The sequence below is a fragment of the Molothrus aeneus genome, chromosome 14 (genome assembly GCF_037042795.1).
Source record: "Molothrus aeneus isolate 106 chromosome 14, BPBGC_Maene_1.0, whole genome shotgun sequence".
NCBI lineage: Eukaryota > Metazoa > Chordata > Aves > Passeriformes > Icteridae > Molothrus > Molothrus aeneus.
This window is the reverse complement of record NC_089659.1, coordinates 12,041,500-12,066,824: the sequence shown is the minus strand read 5'-3', so window position 1 is coordinate 12,066,824 and position 25,325 is coordinate 12,041,500. Positions and strand designations below refer to the sequence as shown.

The following is a 25,325-nucleotide window of genomic DNA, read 5'->3' as shown; positions in this document are numbered from 1 at the left end:
CAGATCTCAGGACTTTTAGGAGAAATGTTCGCTGTGACAATATTACAACAGGCCACCTCTGATTGCCTCTGCTCACTCTGAGATGAGGATAAGCTATTTCTCCTGGCTGTCTTCTGAAGGTAAAAATAGTTTCCGTGTAAAGCAAAACCTGACTGCTTGCTTCAGCCTAGATTTCCATTCTCTTTAGTTAATTTCATATAAAAAAGGCAAAACCCTGTTCACCTGATAGGCAGGAGTCTGGACTAGGGGTACATTCCTGCCTGAGTTGTTCTGTTTCTGAGCCTGTTGTCATATAAATGCTTAGGTTAAGTTGAAAGAAAAAAAAATAAGGGCAATTACAACAAATTTAAAAGATATTTTGAAAATAAAAGTTTAAAAATTATGTTACAGTATTTTTCCCTTTTAATTTTTTTAAATACCTGAGCTTTTTGTTGAATTTGAGATGAGTTAGTTCCTTGGAAAGTGAGCTCTATGGAGTTTGCCATATAAAAAAGACATCTCACCTCCAGTGACTTCCTCCTAAATACTTTTCTCTTTATAAAACAGACTAATACAATCTAATCCTCTGCAAAAATAGTTGTTTGTTCTGTTTCCAGTGGGGAACTACCTTCAAACAGTAACCAAAGAAACACCTTAATAAATAAATGTATTAAGCTGATAAAGACTTTAGACTTACTGGTTCTACTTTATCACCTTGCTAGGATCAACAGCTTTTTAAATGGCTGGAGAATAGAATAGAATAGAATGCTTCTTCTGTTTGGGTTCTCCTGTAAACAGGATGCCTAGGTTGTCTTCAAAGTTTGCACCCTTGGCCTCCCTGCTCTTTGTCCCTGCCTGTGGTTACCCATGTTCAAAGGACCTTAATCCAGACTGTGCAGAGAAGGGATGTCAGAATAACCAGAGTAACTGAGATGTGACTAGAGGAATTTGGTTTATTTACCTTAGAAATGCCAGAGTGAGAAGAGATATGACAGGTCTCAGTAGAAAAGGGCAAGAGGAAGGACTGAAGGAAAGGGGAGAAGTGGGGAAAAAGCAAAGGAGGAAAATAAAGTGAATTAAGCACAAGAACAGTTGTTAAAGCTACATTTTGTCTTCAGAGGTGTCAGATTGTGGAAATGCTTTATCTGGAGGAGCATGGGGAAAACCCTAACAGGTTAAACTGAGGTTTGATCACTTTGAGAGGAATGGAATGAGGCTACTGTCCACAGAATATTGGATTATCCAACTCAGATCTGCCTTTCTCCTAACTCCTGCTTTGTGCCTTCTGACACCACAGTGACCCTTCTTACTAAAGAAGACAGCTAGGATAAACCCTTGCAGATCATCCATTCTAACAAATTTTTGTAGAAATATTTACTTCCTTTTTCCTGACCCTGTAATAGGAATGCTTGATATATTCTTTTGGTAAAGAAGATTCAGGTGCCAAGTTGGTAAATATCCTTTCTATTTTGGAGCAAAGCTAGCAAGTTAGCCATTTGCAGTCTGTTTTATCATTTGTGACCTTAGTGTGCCTGTGAATCTCCTGACCTTGCTCAGTCCCATGTGGTGATTGTGCTGTTGTGTTTGCAATGATTATCTTTCGAAACAAAAGGCCTAAAACAAGTGTCCATTTCATTAAATATTGTGCTTGAAATATTCAAACTTGTAGAGATGTTATCTGCCCTTGATTTAGGCAAATAAGGAAGGACCTGACTTCAATCTTTATATAAACAGCCAGCAGCATAGCAGTAAATCTGTTTGCTAGCTGGCAGATGGGACTCTTCTCTAGGTTTCAGTTTCCTCTCCACCATCCACATCCACTTCATCAGCCAATGCATGCCCATTGGGAAAGAATATTCATTGCCAAGTGAACCCTGGGAAGCCTTAGCAAACAGTCAAGATAATTGTACCAGGATTTCTGATTGAACTCCTATCACCAGTAGTCTTTTAGTCTTTGATGGGAAAATGTTTCTTTTACAGCCTCCTTGTAATCTTGTTGAGGTTAAAAAATAAAAAAATATATTTATTTAGTGTTTCAGGTATACAATACAATACACCCAGGGTAAGTCCCAAGTGCATGAATTTTGAATGTAAAGGAAAAAACGTGATTGTCTTCTTAGTTAAGCAGAGGATTAAACACAGCTCTCTTGTCTGGCTTTACTTTCTACCACGATGTTTCCTCCTCTGCTTCAACATTCACTTAGCAGGGAAGGGCACTAAAAGGAAGGACACAAAGCTGTGTAATTTAGCCTGTAAAGCCACACTGTATATGGGCAAAAGCCAAGACATGGGAGTCCTTGAAACGTCAGAAAAAGAAAGCAGCCAATATTAGGTCCTTGCTGGAAGGACTTGTGTCAGTGTTGTCCCTTTTACTACAAGTGCCCAGTTTAGTATCAGTGTCATCCTAATGCTGCAGACAGACCTGGGACCATCCCTCAGTGTCCCAGTAAAGAAGGCTACCATGATTTATACCCTAGGAAGATTCAGATTCAGGCAAATTTTGTTCTGTTTCCATGCACATGTATCAGAATAGAGGTGACCAAGCTACGTTCTGAACAATTCCTTCTAAATGGAACTATAGTCCAGTATCAACATTCACTTTCCAGGGAACAAATAAAAAAAAATAACAACAGCAAAGGAACCCCTCATTTCAAAGTGAAAGAAATTTTCCTGTAACTAACAAAGCCCTGCCTCACAGGATTGTTTCATAACCACAGAAACTTTTAAAAGCATGGTTGCTTCCACAAACTGGACAATTGCTGGCACTACAAGCACCACTGGAAACAATGCTGTAAATTTACCTTTTGGTTAATATCTACCACCAGAATATCCTAAATGAAATGCTACCTTGAAACATCTGTAGAAGGAAGTGATATGAGCTTAGTTAATGAAATTCTGCAAAGTGATGATCAATAAACATAGAATCTTGTTGTTTGGACATAAACCATCCATTTTTAAAATGAAAATTAGCACTCAAAAATTACTTTTTCAAATTTTCTCCATACTGCAACAGCTCTGGAGTGATTGTACTAAGCCTTGAATTATCAGCTCAGAAGTGCATAGGATTGGGTGGAATAATGGAGAGAAGTTTCCTGGGACTTTTTCCAGGTGCTGCACTGTGCAACTGGGAAAATTATCATGTTACATGATGTCAGTAGGACAGGATTGGCTTTGACTAAATCATCTAATCACATTACTTGATTAAATTCTTTAATCAAGGTGGGTCCTCTCTATTCAGAAGCCTGAAAATATTATGTGCTTTAACTGCATGCCTCAGGCCGCTAAACCAAGGCAAATACTCTTATGTGTACTGGTGTGGGAGGTATGGCTGCAAAGCATGTATCTGGATATGCAAACAAATACAATCTCTCTGCACATTTCTTGGGTTTGAAGTAGCCGTTCTACATAAACTCTGGGGCTTGCTATTATTTTTAACTTCTTACTGGGTATCACAACTCAGCAATAAATCTGTAGGACATTTTTTTACATGGTCCTAAAAGCAGTTGCAAGTGCTCTGTGCTGTGTGGAACAGTCCTGGAGACTTTCCATCATGGACAGAAAATCTGGTTCTCTCCTTTGGCTTTTGCAACTCTTCATAAAATACCAAAACCAAAACCAAACCAACAGAGAGAAGGTGAGCCTTGGGGATAAGAAACAGAACATTGTACAGCCAGCACACCCAGACTATCACCATAAAGCAGAGCATTTCTCACAGCTAGTCCCCTTTGGATCAGTATTTGCTGTCCATCACAGTTTATTGATACCTTTCCAGGGACTGCTCAATCCACTGTTTTTAGTGGTGTCTCTGGCTTGTCCTGGTGTTCCCTGCCAAGTGCATAAACACAGCTTCTCGTGTCTTGCTTCATCTCATGGGAAGGACGTCAGTGCACTTCCTTGCTTTGCCTTCCTGCACTCCTGTTCAAACTTTACTCCCTTGTTTGCCAGTCAAGGAGAAGTTTATAAGGAGGAGTACAGGAGATTATAGCACTGCCAGACCAAGATTATGTAAAGAAACTCATGACTGTATAAAAGTTTGCAAAGCTTCACAATCCAGAGGTGTCCAGATGAGTACCAAATGTTGATATACCAGATATATAATTGCCCCAGCTTTAAGGAAAAAAACCAACATGTCTTCATAATACTTTTTTTCACTTGAACTTTAAAACCAGCCACAGAAAATGCAGGTCCTTTGAGAACAACAAAAAAAAAACCCCAAAAAATCCAGTGTAAAACTTCATACATTAGTCTTCAGCTTTCAGGAAAGTGGAGTGTACTTTTTTTCTATCCTCTGGAGTAAAACATTTGTAGAAGTGGGTGCCCTTAGCACTACAGAGCAGCTGTAACCTAGTGGAAGCAGGTTGTTGCCATTGGGTATACTAATAATTTTAGCAATTCACCTTTCAGAGGTACAGCTGCACTGAGACTTCACATCAGGACAGTACTCAGCCCCTCACCTTTCTGTACTGAGACTCCTTGAAGTCTGACAGAGACTTCAGCCCTTCCCCCAAATCAATTAAAGTGGCAATTCTGTGAAACACTAATCCAAAACTGTAATCCTAGAAGCCTCATGCTGAGATGCTGCCTAACAAATTTAAAATCTGTGGGCCCCAAGTTTAGGCACTGGAAGTCAGGCAAAGTCCAGAAAATCCCAAGTGTTGGAAGTTCTGAGAGGCTTGGTTAAAATCAGTGTTTCATTAGAAAATGGCTTCCCTTTGGCTGCTGGGTCAGGTGAGAGTGTGCTGAGAGGATCCACCCCAGAGCAGGTGTTGCCACTGCTGCCTTGCTAATGGCAGGGCCATGGGAAACAGGGAGTTGCCTTCACATCCCTTCCACCCAGCCACTCTCTGGCCCTTTGGGGTCATATATGGCTGTTCCTGATCCTGCAGGAGAAAAGGATGGTCTGGGCTCTGAGGATGCCTGTTCAGGAGAGCCTGAGCCAGAGGGAGAGAGACTGAGGGCCTGAAAGGAATGTCAGGGGAGTGACCAGATTTGTGGCAACCAGGGTGAGTGTTATGGGTGGTAAAATAACTTATGGTGTTTCTTGTTGAAGCTTTTCTTCCCAGTCAGTCATGGATTGTTTTGGGGTGGTCAGCTTTCTTCCCTGCTTAAGGGGAATACAAATGCACCCCCTGATTTCAGAGGGGAGGAGGTCCTGTGGTGAAGCAAAAGAAATTACAGGGTCTAATGCTTGTGACCACTGCAGTTCACATGCTCTCTGCAAAACCTGTGCTATATTAAATACTTGAGCCCTACCTCTGCTACCATCCTTGAATGAAGGTAAAAAGACCAGTTTCTTTTAGAAAGGATTTCTAAGTCTAATGGTGAAGAGAGTTGTAGGAAATCCAGATAGCAGAAGGAATACTATTAATACCTCTAGTATTTAACTTCTTTTAAATGCCTTTTTTTTTCAAATTGTGAAAATGCTCAGCTAAGTAGTTGTTCTAGTGTCCCTGCAAATCTTGTTTTTTTTTTGTTTTGCACTCAGAATCATGTTATTGCAGCAGGTGACTTTATGGCATTACTACTACATTTACAGCATTACTACTTGATATGAGGTTGTTTTTTCTTACTGACTTGGATGAGACTCTTTCTGAAAGTAATTGCTGACCTGCAGGAACAGGTATCACACAAAGTGTTGATGGAGGTATTTCCATTCCAAAGATATCAGGCAGGACTAACAGCCCAGCTTTTGTCCTTTTGTGAAGGAGGACAATCCCAAAGATAATTCTCTTGGCTATCACATGGCAAGACTGCATGTCAATATGTGAAATTACCTCAAGGAAAGGACTGAGCTGAAAGGTCTTCTTTTTGCTGTGTGATAGCCAATATCTGTATTTCAAAGCCTTTCTGTTAGTCAAAAGCTTCTCAAGAATATGCATTTATGTTATCTTCTGTGAAAAGCTTTTTTTTTTTTTTTTAGCAATTAGCAAGAAAGTATAGAACTGGGGGGCTGGGGAAGAGAAACTACCTACCAGCATCTCTTGGCTGTGCTGAACTCCAGAAATATTGGCACTTGGTGTTGGGGAAGAATTTAAAAATGAAACTGTTAATGATTGATGAACTCAGTACAGCATATTTGAAAATTACTACTGTACTCACTCCTAGGCTTTGTTTTACTCAATTAAAAATGACTCTTTAGTTTCTACTGGCCCCACCTCTGAAATATTTCCTAATAGAAAAGTCATTATATTCTGACACCTCTGCGCTCCCTGATCATTAAGTTTTGATAATTGCATGCTTCCAGTTTTTCATTTTCCCGTACTTTATCTCTCCCCTTTCCTTCGTTGTATCTGTTGTTATGTCCTCCCTCATGCGATACCCGAGGTTTTGTGTTTACAGAGCCTTTCAGTTGCTCAAAGACAAGTTGAACATGTTTGGAACCTGCCTCTAGGATGGTCAGGGAGGGGGCAGGTAGAGTGACACCTGGCTGATGCATGTTGGAAAGGCTTGTATGTTTGTTTGGCACAAGGTTGTAATGATTCATGGAAAACTCAGATGCTCTTTGCCAAAAGACAAAGCAGAACTGGAGAGATTAGGAGGCCTGGGCTGCAAGTGCTGGAGTTCACTGTGCTTTGGTAACTCTAATGCAAGTCTGGATTTCAGCAGAGATTTCCAGATGGTTGTGTGATTTGAACATCTTCGATCTTTATCAACATTAATCCTTTCTTGGTTGCTTTTCTCCTTATTGTATATGGAGCTCTGTGTTTGAGAACAACCTTTTTTTTCCTGTATGGCAACTTCAGTAATCTCTGACTGATTGATGAGGTCTCAGGGACTGGAGAGAGGCAGTGCTACAAGAAAGACTATCCTGGAGTTTTGGTCAGAGGGTGAAGTGATTGAGGAGCACATTCCAATTCTTGAATAAAATTAACTAAAGTGGAGATTAATGTTCCATAGATACAGAACTGTCAATCTTGCCAAGAGTCATGAAAACACCTTGATTAATTTTGTGGTTGGAGACGTGTGGCTTCCTCTTGAATGGCTGGGACAACAAAATCTTCCAGGCTCAGTGTAGTAGAAAAGCAGTTCTGCAGAACCTTTCAGTTTTATTGGTATATTTTAATTTATTTCTGTCTTATAAGTTTTTTCTACATGCATATGTAAAACTTCCCCATCGCTAACTTGATTACTGCATATAATATTAATGATTTGCAGGTTGCAACCTGCTGAAAAGGCCTGAGGGCAAATCTGCTTTCCATATAGTTTCAAGTCTCCACCCATAATATGAGCATGACTTCGAAGGCTTAAGCATTTTGCATTTGTAGCATTTTGCAACTGTTCCATTGTAAGGAGATAAATGAGAGAGGTTTCAGCTGCTTCGTTTGGGTTGTGGTAGCAGACTGTCCATAGAGGCGAGTAGGAGTGACCTTGCTGCATTTCTCACCTCTGAGATGGCTTTAGAGATGAATCCAAAAGTCCCGAAGTTGGAGAAAATTGGATTAAGCACCTCATTGTGATTTTGCCAATAGAGGTCTTTAATATGATTATGTAATTAGTAATTGAATGAATGACTGTTATGTTAGTGAGCCAAACTTATCACACAGTGCTGAAAACTTTTGATGTTTTTCTGAATAAATTTTTTTCATGATTTCCATTTAATGAAAAAATATTTGTGGCTTGAGATCCATATTGAGTAGAGGTGTGTGTCCTGGTGGCCTGTTGAGCAGCAGCAATGAACATCCCAGTTATGGAGAAAAGCAAAAACTGTTTAAAAATAAGAATCCAGGAAGGATATACAATACATCAACTCCTTTTCACTTGAGCAAAACCTCCTCTCCCTGAAGGGATTGGCAGCATTGGAAGGAAAATTTGCTTCCTACTTTTGTTGCACAAATGGTTGGATGAACCATTAGAGCCAGGCAAACCAGTATTGGCATGAGGCCTCTTCAGCAAGTAATTCCCAGACTGTGTTTTGCTACAAACCCTGTCTGCTTCCACAGGTACCTCTCTGGAATCACAGATGGCCATTTCAGAAACTGTTGCCTTTGTAATTTGTCCTTGACAACACCATCTTCACCTCTCCATTCTGTCTTCTAAGCAGAAAGGCCACTTCCTGACATGCCCTCCTTGTAGATACACTTCCACCTTGCTTACAGCAGGCTCACAGTGAAATAAGACATTTATCACCAGATGAGAATGCTGCCTTGCTTTCATGGGCTACTAGACCAGTGATTGATTTTTAATTTTTTTTTAAGTTAGTGGTAAAGGTTTGGTCTAAGCTGCCTGTGGATCAGTTCAACACCAAGGAAATGGTCTCGCTTTTAATCACTTTGTCTTTAAAATCAAGGTTAAGGCTTTCTTAGGCAGAAAGCCTTAATTTAAATTGAACTGTAGGGCTTGGTTCTGTTCAGCTGCAGAGGAGAGGATAATTCTTGCAGCTGCAGGAGCCAACTTTCTAAGTTTTCTGCCTTGCTTCACCTGTCTGTTTATAGCAGTCCTGTCTGTCTGATCGTCTCCTCCAAAGAGTGTAACATTGCCAGTTGAGTTCTGGATGAGAGTAATTACATGCTGTTGATAGACAGTTAAATGATTTAGATCATCTTCCTCAGATCCTGAAGGCCAATATGGGGGTTTTTTTTATGATTGGTCCATGTGTGTTGGCCTGCCAGGATTTAGTGCATTCTGAAGTGATTTGCAAAGTGAGTTTTCTGGTCTTTAGCTCACACCATTTGGAAGGGGAGAGCTAAATGAGCCCCAGCTTTGTCTGCTGAATCAGTTTTGGATGTGTGTGTCAATATTAGTGCCAATATTAGTAAGCATTGCTATCACAGAAGATAGAGTGTTTCTCTAAGAACAGAATTTACTCATCGTATTCTTAAATAAGCACATCAAACACCATCTGCTGTATCACCAGAGCTGTTTGTGTTAGCTAAGGGCAATACCCAACACCTGATAATAGCACTGGTACAACCAAATGGAAAACACAGGTATCTCACTGCTCCTAGGAAATGTCAGAATTGTTTGCTGTATTCTCAGCATGTTAAGATTATAATTAATTTATTTCTAAATTATTTTTTCTCCCCATTGGATTAACAGAAGATTCAGTAAATGGCATTGATAGTAATCCAGGGGTGTTTTCCAAACTAGAAAGATGACGTCAGTTAGGCTGCTGGTCAGGAGATGGGATATCTCATCTATGGTAGAACCAAACTGGCTCTGGTTTGCTGGCTGATAATTCTGCATTTATAGCTGAGACATTCCAGGGGTGACTGGCTGGCATGGTGCTTGTTTGGTGGGTGGCTATCCCAGCTGTGAGGAACCAGCCTCAGGGATCAATGATGGACTCAGCCCCTAGTGAATGCAAGGGGAGCTGTTGTGCTGTTCATCTGCAGAGCTAACAGGAGAAATACAGCCCTGCTTCAGGCACAATCCTCTCTGGAGATAGTCCTCTCTCCACTGCTCACTGCAGACAGCCTGTAGAGGCTTGTTTTCTTTAATTTTTATTTATTATTTTCTCCCAAAGCCTGTGTCCTATCAGGACACTGCACCTGTACTTGCTTTTTGTTCCAAAGGTAAGAGTATTCTGGGATCTTTCCAGTATCTAAAATATAACTCTCCTTGAGAATCTGCTGCACAGGGTGATAAAATAAAATCTTATTTTACTTTCCCACCTTTCAGATGCTGTCCCACACAGTCCTCAGTCCTGGTGTACCTCTTAGTTGTGGCTAGATTGACACACACTGGGTAGCACTTTGCTAAATGAAAAGTCCCACTAATTTGGACAGAAAAGGTATTTGTCAAGGTGTGGATCCGAAAGAGCCATGGAAAAGATCATTTATAAAAAGGGGAGAGCAATTAAGTGACCAGACAATCTGTGTCTCCTCATGTCTGTACACAGAGTGTGCTTTGAGCAGTGTCCTCGTGTGTTATGGAATGCTTGGGGAAGGTCACTATGACATCCCTTCCCATAAAGGGTGAAATGTCACAGCCACATTTGTGGTTGGAGCGGGGCAGGTGGGTTGTGGAGGTGCCTGGTCTTTCTGCTCAAATTCCTCCTCTGGAGACGACTTAACTTTTATGACCTGCCCTTTCTGTGTCTGTACCTGAAAGTTGTGTTCAGATGCTGAAATTTCCGCGGGATATAACCCCCTTGTGGCAGAGGCAGGAGCTCAAAGAGGTCACCGGGGTAGTGGGCAAAGGTGAGGCAGACAGGCAGTGCCTCCGTGGGGAGCAGGCATAGGGAGCAGCAGAGTGGGCTGCTCAGGTGAGGGTCAGTGTTTGATGGGGAATTGGCAGCCCTGAGGTAGAAAACAAGAAGGAGAGTGTGTGGGTAGGTGTTGGAAGAGGAGAAGGAGTGGGGGGACATGCTAGAAGTGAAGGTGTGTGACAGAGAGGCGGCCAGGCAGGGGTGCAACGAGAGCTGAAGAGCCCTGACTGGGGGAGCGAGCCCAGGCAGGTTGGCGGCAGGGAAGTGGGTCGGGGTAAGGCGAGGAGCGAGGACGTGCGGAGGGCAGGCAGTATTTAGGAGGGGAAGTGGGCAGGTGACCGTGCAAGGTGTTTTAGGCAGGTGGGTGTTCCCGAGGAAGTGGGCGCGGGGCCGGAGGAGGGTCAGCGGGCGGGGCGCGGCGGGGAAGCGGGCACGGGCTGCGAGGGGCTGCCCCGGGGGCGGGAGGCGGCCCCGCCCGGGCCCTGGGGCAGCCCAGGGGCCGCGGTTCCCGGCAGGGCAGCGAGGGGCGGGCGGCTGCCGCTCCGATAAAGCGGCGGGCGGCGGGCGGCGCGGGCAGAGCGCAGCGGCTGCGGCGGCAGAGATGGGGATGCTCAGCCTGCCCGGCTTTCTGTCCTGCGGGAAGAAGAAGGTGAGGCGGCGGGGGAGGCTGGCCGGAGGCTCCCGGGCAGGTGGGGTGCGGAGGCACCTGGGCAGGTGTGCGGGAATGTAGGCGAGTGTGGGTGCACCTGGGCAGGTGGGTTGTGGAGGTGCCCCGGTGGGCGTAGCAGCACTCGGGCGAGCAAGGCACAGGTACGTAGGCAGCTGAGGGCAGGTATGAAGCTGTCTGGGCAGGTGAGATCCAAACAGGTAGTGGAAGGTAAAGTGGGATGAGCTCCTCGGCACATGTGCAAGGCACTAGGACAGGTGTGGGCATACAGGTATGTGCTGATGTGAACATCTGAACAAGTATGAGGGCATCGGCAGGGGCAGAATAGAGGAGTCTCCTGGAGCTGATAGCACAAAGGAGTAAGGCAGGAGTAAGGCAAAATTGTGGAGGTGTTTGGGCTCTCTTGTGGGACCCTCTCTCACAGGTCTGTGCTGTCCTGCCAGGGGCCAGGTGGACTGGCAGCCAAAAAACTGACTCTGCCCGTCCTGTCTGGCTGGTCAGCTATCCCAAGGTGCGTCTCTGGACAGAGAAATGATGGTATGATTGCCCTTCTTGCCTGGTGGGTATCACAAGCCTTCCCTCTTCTCTTCAAAGGACTTCAGTTTGACATATGAAAGAGATGCCAGTTGCACCGATGAGAACGTGGAGCGTGGCAACTGGGCAAACAAAAGCGAATACCTGCTGTCCTTGGTGGGCTATGCCGTGGGCCTGGGCAACGTCTGGCGCTTTCCCTACCTCGCCTACCAGAATGGAGGAGGTACCTGTGCTGAACAGCAGGGTCACAGGGGGGCACACCTTGCTATCCCCAAGAGAGAACAGAGAAAGCTCCAAGGGCCAGCTCTGAGGCTGGGCATGTTCTGTCAAAGCTGGACACGAGCTCTATCACCCTGGGAACTGGGATAGAGCCTGCTCATGGGAAAGGGCACTTAGAGGCACCTATGTGCTTTTTGGGTACCAGCTGAGAAGGGAAACAGTACTTAGTTTGAGTTGCAAATTTCTACCTGAGAATTCCATCTTCTGAGTTACTCATAAACAACATGTACCTTTTTGTCCATGTGCCAATATCCTCTACTTGTCTAAGTAGCTGCTCTCCCTCCCCAATGCTTACCCTCTGGTAAGTTTATGTTATATACCATACCTAGTATGTTTATAGAGAACAGTGGAATCCCCTCTGCACCTTTGTTTTTCCATGCAAACACTCTAAGCTGGAATAATTATCTCAGCTCAATAATTACCCAGATCAAACACTTGGGAAGTGTGAGACAGAGAGAGCCTCTACCTGCTTACACAATGAACTAGTGGCAAAGCCAAGCAGAGGCACTGGTTTCCTTGGCTTGTATTCCAGAGTTTTACCTACTTGCCAGGCTACCCCTGGTAATTAAAGAGTGCGTAAATAGTAACTGCAGAGAACTTACTTATATGTACCTATTTGCTCTGCCTAACTGTTGTTGAAGTAAAATTCTGGGCTGTAAAGGCAGTACAGCCCACACAGCTGCACATGGAACATAAGGAGGCATTCCCAGTACAGAATTTTTATTGGAGTGAGATGGGCTGGTTTGCATTACTTGAAGTTTTGTTGAAGAAAATTGTGAAAAAATAAGTTGTGACGTCAGCCCTTGGACTAGATCTTTTTTTTCATCTGCTGCAGCAGAGACTTTGCATTGAAAGCATATTTGTGCTGTTGCTTGCATCCTTTTCTGTGCCCCTTTGCCCATGATTGATAAAGACAACTGTTAGATCCTTGTTTTGAAACAGAGGAGTAATCCAGTTAATTCTGTGGGACAATTTACTTCCTGAAATTACATCAGGTATTTGCAGTTCCTTGCAGAACTGGGTCCTTGATTGCTTTAAATTCACTGAGAGTGATGAGGACAGATTCCTGCAGGGATACCGTGTTGTGTTTATGAAACTCGTGCTCTCGCTTTCCCTGTCTTCTGTGCACACACAAAGAAGTGCCAGTCCCTTTCACAGAACAAGGTGCTCACTGATATCAGGTTAACATGCACTTTTAAATGGACTTGAACAAGAGCCATCCTGAGATGTTGTTTGACACAGGACTCAGCCAACCATAGAAAATAATCTTCATGCTTTGATGTCCAGTAGCTGCTTAACAGGGCAGTTGCAAAACACAGCTGAGCACACACAGAGATGGTTCTGTTCCTCTTTAAATTAAAAGTTGGAAGATTAAATAGAAAGTGGAGAAGGCTGATGGTGCCTACAGCTGAGCAGTGTTCTTACTTGTATTAGAGCACATCTTCAATAGCTTTTTATAAAATTAATTTACTTTCTATAAGAGAAGTCATTCTTTTTAAATCAGCAGTTCTGACATTCATTGCAGGTACTATTTAGTCTTACAGAAAACAGGACTTAGAAACAAATCTCTCTATTTTAAAAATAAGTGCCTACGGTGAGGAGCAGGGGAGAAAGGAGGAATATAAAATGTGATAAAACTGTGGTGAATGCTGAAAGATGCATTGTTTTCTCTGTGTGTGTGATTGTGCTTTCCCCCCCATTTTTTTATCTCCTCTCAGGTGCTTTTCTAATCCCCTACACCGTCATGCTGGCGTTAGCTGGCTTGCCCTTATTTTTCATGGAATGTTCCCTTGGGCAGTTTGCCAGTCTAGGGCCAGTTTCCGCCTGGAGAATGCTACCATTGTTTCAAGGTTGGTTTTCTTATCTTTCCTTTTATTCTAATAATAGACTGTTGTGAATTAATGATTTCTTAATGAAGTTACTAATTCTGAGACGATATCCGTGTTGTGACTATTCCCAATGTTACAGGGTCAGTGTTCTGTAGCCAGGTATATACTTCCTCATTATTCAGTTAATGAACAGATGTTGAGTAAAGATTCCCCCAAAAAAGTTCTTGGTTATGAAAGGTTTTATCAGAGATTCTTGTGCTCAGCAGCACATCACTCTCGTTCCAGCTGTCCAGGCAGAAGGAAATATCTCTGTTTTGCTGTGTGAGGGAAAAACTCAATGGAACAACTGGTGTAATGTGTGCAACAGATTGAAAATAAATTTTAGAAGTTGACTTTATCACTGTTTCTTTATGCTTCATGTCCAGTGTAGCTTGCAAGGCAATTGTGTATTGGATGGGTTAATTCTGTATTTGGCTGCCAGTGTGGGCACAGGCACACAGGTCTGGGTGCTTTGTGCAATATTGTGCACAATCACCCAGCAGCTGCCTTGGGAGTCATCTGCTGGTGAGATAAAATAGCCTAGACTCTGGCATTGTAAAGTGGGGTGCCTCTTGAGATAACAGAAATTGTTGCACGCTGTAGTGGTAGTTTGAGTTTGTAGTGAGGGTTTGTATTTCAAACACTCTCAGAGGGAGATTTGTTTGGAAACAATTAACCATGTGCTTTACTCATGCCTGTCCATCCTGGTCCTGTACCATGGGTGTAAAGGACTCTGCAATGGTTTTGTTTGTCTGAATCTACCAGAGGAGTTAACGTAGGAACGAGGAAGTTTCCTTCTGATCCAACAAGAATTTGCTTGTCACCTACAGAAACTGGTTGCCCCAACACTTACTCTTTTTCCCAGTCTCTGTTCTGCAGCACAAGAAACTTTCATGAAAGCAGTGTGTCTATCTTAAAGCAAAAGGTTTTAAACACAGCATGTATTTTATATATCTGTAAAGACAGAAACTTATATATAGTTTCTAAGATGACTGGTACAGTTTGTCAGGCTTTACCAAACTCACAGAACAAAACTGATTTTAACAAGGGGGAGAATAGTAATATTTACAAGATTTACTATAGTTTAAAGCATTTATTACAGTGGAATCTTTAAAACGGCTTGGGCAGTCCTAGTACAGTTTGTTTTATTTTACTAAATTTCCCTCTGAATGGGGAGAGAACAAAATACTGAATTTCTCCTTTAGACTTTGTAAATAGTCCATTTTTCTATGGGCCTGATTAAAATTCTGTTTCAAAAGCATATTTGAGATGGTCAGTTTAGATCTCATCCATTATTTAATGGGTTTAAAATGTCGCTGTTTGTTTGCTGTTAAAAAAATTTTTTTAAAACCAAACAAAAATCAACTTCTTCCCAAGTCAAGTGAAGGCTATTTGTTTTGGTGGGAGGAGGGGTTTTGCAACCCGAGTTTGAGGTGTTTAAGATATTTTGTGTTTCTCTTTCCTAGGAGTGGGCATCACAATGGTCGTCCTCTCAACATTTGTGACTGTCTACTACAATGTTATCATTGCTTATGCACTCTACTATTTATTTGCCTCATTTCAAAAAGTGCTGCCGTGGTCAGAATGCTTTTCCTGGGCAGATGAATTCTGCAGCAAGACACGAATAGGTACCATACTTATCAGACAGTTTAATATTATTGGTTTATAATTGGACTGTTTTCTGGATGAAAGTACAGGATCGGGACAGCTACCCATGGCTTCAAAAGTCCTTCCTGGAGTTTTGCATCTGAACACAGAGGAGTGATGCTTATCCACTCCTTTGCCACATGCTCTGGATGCTTGGGAAATCTTCAGAGAACTGGGCTGAAATCACCTTGTTGGATCTTTTCTTTTTTCCCTTTTAAACCTCAGCTTTTTTCTAGTACATACATTTCCAATCGCTTGAAATACTGTATTCCCATTTCATCAGGCTTTGTGGCAAAAAAATACCTTCCATGAGACAAACTACTGCAGCAGTTTTTATCGAAGTCTTTTTGTTACTCCTTGCCTCCCCTGTGGCTATGGTAATCCTGAGCACCACTGAGGCGCTGGTTTCACTCTTCATTAACTCTTTAGAATGTATCTCCACACCATTGTTCTTGTGTTTCACAGCAGATGTAGAGCCCAAACACTTATCTCACCAGTTTCTCTATCAGACCAGTTTAAGGCAAAAGGTGAAGTTGGTGAGGTAATTACCAGTTAGCAGCTGGAAATTAACAGTGATTATTAAAATAACAAGGACAGGGTGAGGATGGATTATATTGTTTACAGTATTAATGTAAATATATCTCAATCATATATCTGAAAATATCTTCAAAGAGGCCTTATGTAACAAAAAGTTGATGATTATTTATTGGCAAAACAAAAAAGATTTCAGCACCTAATTGATAAGTTTTGGGGGAACACAAAACTGAACTGACGAAGCTGTCCTGAAATAGGCTTCAACAAGAATTTCCAGTAAATGCTGATACATATGCTGATAAAGTGTTTTTTATTGTATGTTCTGGCAAAAAATTCCCAACCCCAGTTTCCATTCCTCCAAGGAAAATATTTAAAGTGTTCTAACAAACCCTCTGCCACAATAAGATGAATATCAGATACCAGATGATCCATGTGTCACCTTGGTTTGGGACAAAGGTTTCCATAGTGTAACCAAGGCTACAATTTTAACTATGCTCAGATTTGATTTTTATAAGTATTCTTGAGGATAAGTAAAATGTGGTGAGCACACCAGATTCTTGGTGTTTTGATTTACAGTCAGGTAGCGAAATCACAGCTGCAAGTGACATTTCAGGTTTGTTTCCAAATATTGTTAGCAGGCAAACTGAAGCTGTAATTGCTTAGGAAACACATTTGCTGTATCAGTCTGATTTTTTTTTTAATAATAGTCATCCCAGTATTAATGATTCCTTTTTCTTGATTTCAGTAAATGACTGCAACACAACCTTCCATGGGAATATCATTCGTGCAAACTACTCATTTGTCGCGGCCAACAATCTCACGTGTATAAATGGCACCATAAGCTACAAACCAGTGCAATTTCCCAGTGAGCAATACTGGAAGTAAGTAAATACTTTAAAGAAATTACTGAAAAGATATCTTTTAATGCATTGTGGTTTTGGATGTACCTTTTATTTTTGTCTTATCTTGCAGTCCAGAAAAAATCTAGTCAGGGGACATGGGCATGCAAATCACTAGAGAGGGGACTTAAAATTTAATTGATAAGTTTGACTTTTTTAAGAGAAATTATGTATAGAAAGAGAAGCAAGTGAGTCAACTGTTAACCAATTGAAAAATACTCCCATTTATAGAAGTCCTCTTCTCTGGAGTCCTGGTAGGCACTACTTGGCATCTTTACACATAGCATATACTTTTCTTTTTCTCGGGAGTTACTGTGTAAAATATATTCACCTTATTCTGAATCTGGGCCTGTTGTAAAATTGCCATTTCTTTATTGCCCCACAGTCTCAATTTGCCTCGTGTTCCCTGGGTTCCTGGAAACTGATTCTTTTGGGCTCTTCTTTTCCTGTCAGAATTTCATGATTAACACAGAATATCTTAGGTGGGTCTTACAGGAGATGTATGGAGAGATGAGAGCTGGTAGGCTTCGAGAAGAAGGAAAAAATGCAGTTAACTATACAGTTTCTCATTGCCAATCATGCAATTCTAACTGCACACTCTTGGAAGAGGCTGCAGAGTCTTGTAATAGCCTCACACAGCAGCTCACTTTTTCTGGAGAAGTAGCTGAAGAGGAGGTGTGTGAGGTTTGTGTGCTGCTGCCATCCCCTCCTCACGGGAGCATCGTGTGCTTTCAGCAAAGTGGCTCTGCAGCGCTCGAGTGGGCTGGACGAGACCGGCAGGATCGTCTGGTACCTGGCTCTCTGCCTCCTCCTCGCCTGGATAATTGTTGCAGCTGCCCTGTATAAAGGAATCAAATCTTCTGGAAAGGTATGTTAGGAAGGCCAAGGAGATGACTTTTGGCCTGATTCTGCCCTCCCAATGTCAGCTGGACCCAGGGAAGTTTAGCACAAGGCAGGATGCAGTCCTAACACACCCCCCTCTGCTGGGCTCAGCGTTTGGCTTCCCTCCTGCTCCTCAGCTTCATAACTGTTACATAAAATATGAGTAAGGTGCTGATTACACAGCCATTACTTCACTCCTGGGCCTCCACTCCACTGGGCTGCCCTGTATTTTGGAATCTTGCTGTTGTGCCAGTGATTCCAGCTGAGTTTTAGCCGTTGCCTGGGCTGTGTGATGGAAGCGTGCATGTGATGGCACACATGGGCACACGCCCTGGGAACACCCGGTGATTATTTTGTACTTCCAGTCTGGTTGAGATGGTTGGACCATACAGGTCAGGTGCTGTGAACAGGCGTGTGTGTGCAGGTTTCTGGCAGATTGTGAAATGTTGTTTGTTCCCAAGAGTTGAAATTAGTTGTAGGGACAAGGTACTTAGATGTTTGTTTTCAGAATCTGTCTCTGCTGAGCTCCCATTTCCACCAGCTGCAGCATGGTTTTCTGGAGTTTTTCTTGGGCTAGGCTGACTTCAGGCAGGCTGAATTTCATCCTTCCTCACCTGAGACCCTTTTCTTGGTTTTGTTTCTTCCTTCTCATACTCTTTTCTCACCTTCGTGTTGCATCTCCATCATTTACATCTTCAGTCTCTGTTCCTTTGCTCTTTTATTCACTTTCTCTGCACAGATTTTTCCCCCCCTTTTCCTTTTGTCATTGTGCCTTTCTTTGGTTCTTCTCCTTTCCTCCACTCAGTGTGATGTCTCCTCCTGTTTTGCTTCTATTTGGAGCTTTCTGTCCTTGTTTCAGTGCTTTGGGGTGGAGTGTCTGTGCTTTCCCAGCCTCAATTATTTGGCTGCATGGCTCTTAATCTCATGTTCTTTGGGTTCCTGGCAGTTGCTCTTCCTGTTGTCATTTTTTTTCTGGCACAAAGACAATTTTCTTCGGAGAGTAAGGTGAGACTTGGAAGAATCTAGCTGGGCAGGAGCAAGACGGATGAAAGGCAGAGAGAATTGTTCTAGGCAAGCATGAAGGAAGTCTTTGGAAATGTCAAACTCACCACACAATGGCACAATGCTCTGGCTTGGTGGAGCCAGCAGTCCTGGGTCAATTACCTATCTGAATAACACTGAAACTAAGATTCAAGAAACCAGAGTATTGTTGAACGTAGCCTGTGTGACAATAACTGTACTGCTGGCCTTGGTCCCATTGTGCTAGTACAACAGAATAGAACTGTGTCTGAGAGAACCTAAAAGTCCTTGCTGCAGCAAAGAAAGCTTCCAGAACAGTGACTTTAAAAAAAAAAAATTTGTTTTGGCTTTTTTTTTGAGGGGTGGTCGGGGGGAGTAGTAGGGAGCTCATCAGGAGATAATTCCACCCTGGTCACCTAGTTTTTCCTGGCTTTCAGCTTGCACTTGCTAGAAGCACTGCCTGGCAAGAGACATCTGGGCTAGTTGAATCCAGACCTACAGCAGTAAATCATGCCAGAAAAATGCATTTCTTAAACTGGTCAAGTGCTATCTCAAAAGTGGATATGTGGCTCGGGCCTTCTGCTTCTGCTGGAATGCAGCTCCAGAACCGGCTAAGCCAGATGGTTTGGTGGTTGGCATGTGTTCATTTCTCTGGTTGCCTGTTTTTCTTTTGTACCAGCAGACCTTAGCCTAAAGCCTGTCCAGTCTTCCTGCACGAAAGTCTGTGGATCCCCTCACACCTAAAGTGTGTCCCTGCCCATCTTTCTGCAGGTTGTCTACTTTACTGCACTCTTCCCATATGTCATCCTGCTCGTCCTGTTGGTGCGAGGTGCCACCCTGGAAGGTGCTTTGGATGGCATCGAGTACTACATTGGGAAAGAGTCCAACATCACCAAGCTGATGGAGGCAGAGGTGAGAGGAAGTTCAGCCCCAGAAGTGTGACACACTTTCCTGGTTATGTGGCTTTCTTCTTTTTTATCCAGTCAGGTGCTTCAGGTCCTGCCCTGTATTTTGTATCAGCAGCTGGCTGTGTAAAAAGTCCAAGCGCCTATTCCAGCTACTCTCAAATTGAAAGACAGTCACCTCCTTCCCCCTCCCTGCCACACCAGTGATGAGAACTGTGCTATTGCTTCTAAACAGTTCTTGGGGATCATGCTGGAGTTTAATCTTAGTGAGATCTGCTGAGAAAGTTCTTGCTGATAATTTTAAGGGACTTTATCATAAGGCTGAAGGGATCCCTGATTTTGAAATTCAGGCCATGCCTTGTCTGGGAAATTACCTTGGGTAATTAGGTGGACCAGGAAGGGCACCTCATGCAAAGAAAGCCAGAACTTTCTTTGTTCTGGCTTATGCCAATATTATTGCAGTTCTATCAAAAGCAGCTATTAGGTGTGATATTTATTTGTGGTATTTATATGAGTGCTTGGCACTAGCTGAGGGGCTACATCAGAGGCAGGAGTGGTTTGTTTGGGTCACACAAGTGGGAGGCTACATGGAAGTTCTCACTCCTGCAGCCAGTCCTGGTTGTCCTTATTTGTTGTCTCTGTGCCAAGATTCATATCTCAGCAATTCACCTATGTGAACAAATCTAATCTTTTCTTCAGGGCTAGCCCACTAAGATTTAAGTGTTTGGCAACATGCTTGGGATGTGACCTTTAGACACCATAGAGATACTGTTTGTGATTGAGACTGCAAGGTCACCAGCATGCTATATTCTATCCTCCCTAAAATTCATATGAAATAGAATTAGATACACAGGCTGAATGAAAAAAAAATATCCTTGAGCTTCAATGTTGGACAGACTTCAATGTTTATGATAAATACTATAAGTAATACAGCAATTCTCATGTTCTTTTTTTTTTTTTTTTTGGCAGGTTTGGAAAGATGCAGCCACCCAGATATTTTACTCCCTGTCTGTGGCGTGGGGCGGGCTTGTTGCTTTGTCTTCATACAACAAGTTCCACAACAACTGCTACGCAGATGCCATTCTAGTTTGTGTGACCAACTGTGCCACCAGTGTATTTGCTGGGTTTGCAATATTCTCCATCCTGGGACATATGGCATTTGTGTCTCAGAGGCCTGTCTCAGAGGTGGTGGACTCAGGTAGGCTGATGGTCACACTGTTGGTATTGGGACTTGCATTGGCCAAGGCACGACAATAACATCCTTCTCTCCACTGCTTTCCAGGGTTTGAACTGGCCTTTGTAGCCTACCCAGAGGCTCTCTCCCAGTTACCAGTTTCTCCTCTGTGGTCCTTCTTGTTTTTCTTCATGCTTGTGCTTTTGGGCCTTGACTCCCAGTTTGCCATCGTAGGTAAGTGGGGTTTTAAGTGACTCATGTCTTTTCAGATGACCATTGCCTTTCTTAATTTTGCTGCTCAAACTCACTTCTTCTTCCTTTGCAGAAACACTTACAACCACCATTCAAGATATAAATCCCAGCGTGATGAAAAAATTAAGACTACCTATAACCCTGGGGGTGTGTGCAATATTGTTTTTACTTGGGCTTATCTGTGTTACTCAGGTAAGAAATTAAGTTTTTTGGTAGTGAGTTTAGTTATGCTGCAAGTGATAAACTCAAATCAAAATACCCTTTGCAACTGTTGCTGTCTTTGTGGATAAGTCTTAGAGACCCTTGAATTTTGACAGTGTGCCTGAACACACAAGCAAGCAATTCCCAGGGAAAGCTTGAAAAACCTAAGGTTTTCTATGATTATTGAACTGAGACATGCTTTTAAATAGAAGGCTTTTACAGAGCCTGTGAATGATCAGCCTGATTTATGGTTCCTCAGTTCAGGAATTTGTTTGTGTAATCACAAGTACACGCATAGAACGTGTCCACAGCACAGTGGGTACTGCTAATAAATGCTGATGGGATCTTTTTGTTCAGAACTCACTACCAGGGAGGACAGGAATTAAGGAATGGCCTATCCGTGTAATAAAAATCCATTAGCTCATGAGCATTTGTAGATTGCATGGTTACTTCTCCTGCATGTGTATAGTTATATAAATAGATATACAGAAAAGGAATTTCAAGTGTACTGTGTAAAATTTCTTGAGGCAATTGCTTTTAAGGGTATAAAGGTTCACTGCTATTACTCCATCTAGAAATGCAGATTTATGTGTGTAATTAGACTGAGAATGTGAAGGAGGTAATTGTGGTGAGTAGACATTTGTATGGTCAAGCAAAGTACGTAAGTCATAAACAGGGTGGTGGGGAAGCTTGCAAGGGACTCAAATCACAAGAGTGTGTAATGGCTCAGAGATTGTCTCCTGCTCTGGGATCCTGCTATTGCATGCTGGTGTTCAAAGCTGTGGTTAACCCCATGGAGAAGTCAGGCATGTAGGAAGACTGAAGCCTCCCAGAACTGATAACTGGTGTAGCTGTTGCTGTAGTTCAGTATAAAAACTTCAGCCCCAAATTTATTCCTGTAAGCTCCAAATTTAAATCTTGCTCTCAGCTGTTTATATATGCTCTATATATGCATAGATCTTGGTTTTAGCATCTATAGTATTTTGTTAGATGTGCTTTTCAACTTTACATAGAGGATTTAAAGAAAATAATATTCACAAATCTGTACTTGACCTGGAGAACTGTGAACTTAAAAACTCAGAGTCATGATTAGTTAAATTGTCTTGAACAAATGCATCTTATTTGGATGTTACTACTCAAATTTTAACCTCTAATGTTTGTCCTGCAGGCAGGAATTTACTGGGTTAACCTAATAGATCACTTCTGTGCTGGATGGGGACTCCTCATTTCAGGTGCCCTGGAGATAATAGGCATTGTCTACATTTACGGTAAATTATTTCCATTGAAAATACATTAATTAAACTAAGCAATCCCAGGAGCAGTGTATATCATAGAGTCACAGTATGGTTTTGGGGTGGAAGGAATTTGAAAAACCATCCTGTTTCAAGCCCCTATCATGGGCAGGGACACCTTCCAATAGACCACGTTTCTCAAAGCCCCATCCAGCCTGGCCTTGAGCAGTGCCAGGGATATAAAATACTAATTATTACAATAAAGAATTTATAAGTTAACCATCTGAATAATAATATGATTAAAAAAAAGTTTAATGCAGAACTGGAGAAACTGTCCTTGATTATTGCTTTTCTTTGATCACTTTTGAGTAACCCCAACTGCAAGGGAGGTACCTGCTTTACAGTGAGTCCCATGATTTTCTTCCAACAGGAGGAAAAAGGTTCATTGAAGACATTGAAATGATGATTGGAAAGAAGAGCAATTCATTCTGGCTGTGGTGGAAAATATGCTGGTTTTTCATCACTCCTGTGCTGTTAATAGTGAGTGCACATGACTGGATTGTGTTAGTGGGATGGAATTTAGTAACTTAATATTGAAGAGGTTTCTTTGTGAAGATTCAGGGCAGACTGCCCAGGCTCTGTGTATAAAGATGGGGCATAGCTGTGCCAGTGAAATGAACTATGGGCTGTCTCTGCTTTCTGATACATTCCCTCCTCCTTTGATTCCCTCCAGGAGAGGCTGGGGCTTGAGATCAGTAACTAGAGAGCTGGGTCTACGCTCCCAAGGACTAACACAGGGCAACTAGATCCTCTGCCTTGGCAGCTGGATTATCTTAATTTTAGACTGAGATTGGTTTGAAAACCTTTTGAGGGAAATCCCATTTTTGGGTCAGATGTTCTGCTGTTCTCCTGTCTAACTGAGACCTTTAAATGTCCTGTTGAATGTTTGGTTTTTGTTAAACCTGTACTTCCAATTGTGAGTGCAGATGGTTGGATTATGTTACTATGACAGAATTTATTAGCATTCCCAATCCAGGAACAGTGGCAAGTCACTCTGGCCAGTACATTACCTGTAATCTGCCCAGACTATAGTTTAGAAAATGCTGCTTAAAACTATCCAATTTCTGAAGCAATATTTGCCAATTTCTAATCTTAGATTCTTTCCTGTATTCCTGTAAATAATGGAATACAGGAATGCATAAAACATGCAGAGAAGGGTACTGGGCTCAGCCAGCAATGCATATATTATCCAACATAAGATTTAAAGAGAACCCAGAGATCAAGTTATGTTTAAACACAAATATACGTAGTGCATCTCAGCACTGGTGTCATTTTTCAGTCCTGGCCTTCAGTCTTGCTGTTTGGTGATGACTGAACACCAAATCCTGCACAACTGTTCTCATACTCAGGAAACAAGAGGGAACTGTGCAGAACTTGTAGACAACCCTTCTTTTTATTAAACCAACTTGGAAGCAGTGCAAATTCAATGTTGTTGTAAACCTGCTTTTCTCTTGTTGTTTTTGCCATTTTTTCTAGGCTGTTTTGGTCTGGTCCTTGACCACATTTTCAAATCCCACTTATGGCTCAGTGGTATACCCAGCCTGGGGAAACATTCTTGGCTGGTGCATGATCATCTGCAGCGTCATCTGGATTCCTATTGTTGCTATTGTAAAAATACTTAAAGCTGAAGGAAACTTTCTTGAGGTAAGGGCAAAAAACCCCACTGATATAGCCTCAAATCTGAATTTCTTTGGTATTATCAGGACCACCTGTGCTTTTTTCTCCAAAGCATCTACTACTTAGACATTTTTTTCAAATGGATTTTTAGACCAAAGCATTATCTCTGGTAGTTGCATCAAAGGTGCATCTACCCTACCATGTTCTGATAAAAAGATAAAGTCTAATTCTTTGGGAGTGCACATACACCATTTGAGAGAGATTTTTCATCAGTTCTGTTGCTATTCCAGCTTCTTTAAATTCTCGGAAGAATTTCTATTGCTTTCTATCCCCATATAATTTTCTGGAGTTTTGCCTCCCGTTCCTCACCAAAGCAAGTGACAGATCTGGGAAGTTCTGCTCTTGGCAAGCTTTCCCAAACAGTTGTGTCGGTCACAGCTTTCCCTGTTCTTTGACCTCAGTGTCCAGAACCCACCAACCCCAAAGATATTCGGAACGATTTTAAACAACTTTGGCGATTCGCCATTTGTTGAGTTGCAGTGCATGTCTAGAGCTATAATTTTGCTGAATTTTAGAAGCAGCCTGGACTGAAGGAAGACATTAAATGCCTCTTGGTTTTGCTTTGCAGCGCCTTGTCAGCTGCTGCCGGCCTACAGCAAACTGGGGCCCCTACCTGGAGCGTCACCGGGGAGAGCGGTACAGCCACATGGCGGACCCCAAGAACAAGGAGCACGAGATTCCCACTGTGTCTGCCATCGTGTACAAGCGACGCTGAGATGGCTGTTTGGATGACTGTTTTTTAGTATATATATTTGGGTTTTGTCTTTTAATATTGGAAAGGTACGACGCAAAAAAAAAAAAAAAAGAAAGGCAAATCAACAGCCCTGCCTCTTTAATATCCAGCCCCCAAATGAAAGCGAGTTGTATTATTTATTTTTAGTGTTTTAGTCTTTGGGGAGGAAGACATCAATTAGGCACTGAGATCTCACCAGGTGTGTAGGTTGAGAGGGCAGGATAATCCATTGCAGGCTCCCCAGGCTGCTGGACGGGGCATGCTTAACTCCATCCAGCTGGTATCCAGCTGGGCTGCAGATACAAGTGTGGGGGAGAGTAAAGACATTCTGGTGCTCCCAGCTGGAGCCCAAAGGTGCTCTGTGTGTGTGTGTGTGTGCCCTGAGGTGCAGCTGCTGCCTTCTGCTGTGCTCTGCCACCCCAGGGGTGTGCAGTCAGCAGAGGGGAATGGGTGTGCTGCTGCCTGGCACTGGAGCTCAGGGAACATGGATAATTCTTCTCTGTCTAAGCTTTGCTCAGTGTACTGAGAGGCTGCTCAGGATTTGGTGTTGAGTATGATCAACATGTGTGTGTGTGTTGTCTATACAAATACAAACACTGAGTGGCAAAAAATTGCCATCGCAGGAAAAAAGGTTT

At 42.6% G+C, this 25,325-nt stretch overlaps 1 protein-coding gene across 1 annotated transcript; it reads left to right on the top strand.

Moving 5' to 3' along the window:
- Positions 1 to 10,727: 10,727 nt before the first annotated feature.
- On the top strand, positions 10,728 to 24,672 carry SLC6A14 (solute carrier family 6 member 14). Its single transcript, XM_066559426.1, has 14 exons — positions 10,728 to 10,775; positions 11,388 to 11,550; positions 13,325 to 13,456; positions 14,941 to 15,102; positions 16,401 to 16,536; positions 17,290 to 17,422; positions 19,228 to 19,368; positions 20,331 to 20,559; positions 20,644 to 20,769; positions 20,861 to 20,979; positions 22,157 to 22,256; positions 22,651 to 22,760; positions 23,757 to 23,924; positions 24,526 to 24,672. Exons 1-14 carry the CDS (start codon positions 10,728 to 10,730, stop codon positions 24,670 to 24,672), a joined length of 1,914 nt encoding a protein of 637 aa, XP_066415523.1.
- Positions 24,673 to 25,325: the final 653 nt, after the last annotated feature.

Coding starts and splice junctions, on each gene's coding strand:
- SLC6A14 (XM_066559426.1), top strand. CDS start 10,728: ATGGGGATGCTCAGCCTGCCCGGCTTTCTGTCCTGCGGGAAGAAGAAG. Junction 19,369..20,330: donor CCAAGCTGATGGAGGCAGAG/GTGAGAGGAAGT, acceptor TTTTTTTGGCAG/GTTTGGAAAGATGCAGCCAC. Junction 20,980..22,156: donor GGCTTATCTGTGTTACTCAG/GTAAGAAATTAA, acceptor TTTGTCCTGCAG/GCAGGAATTTACTGGGTTAA.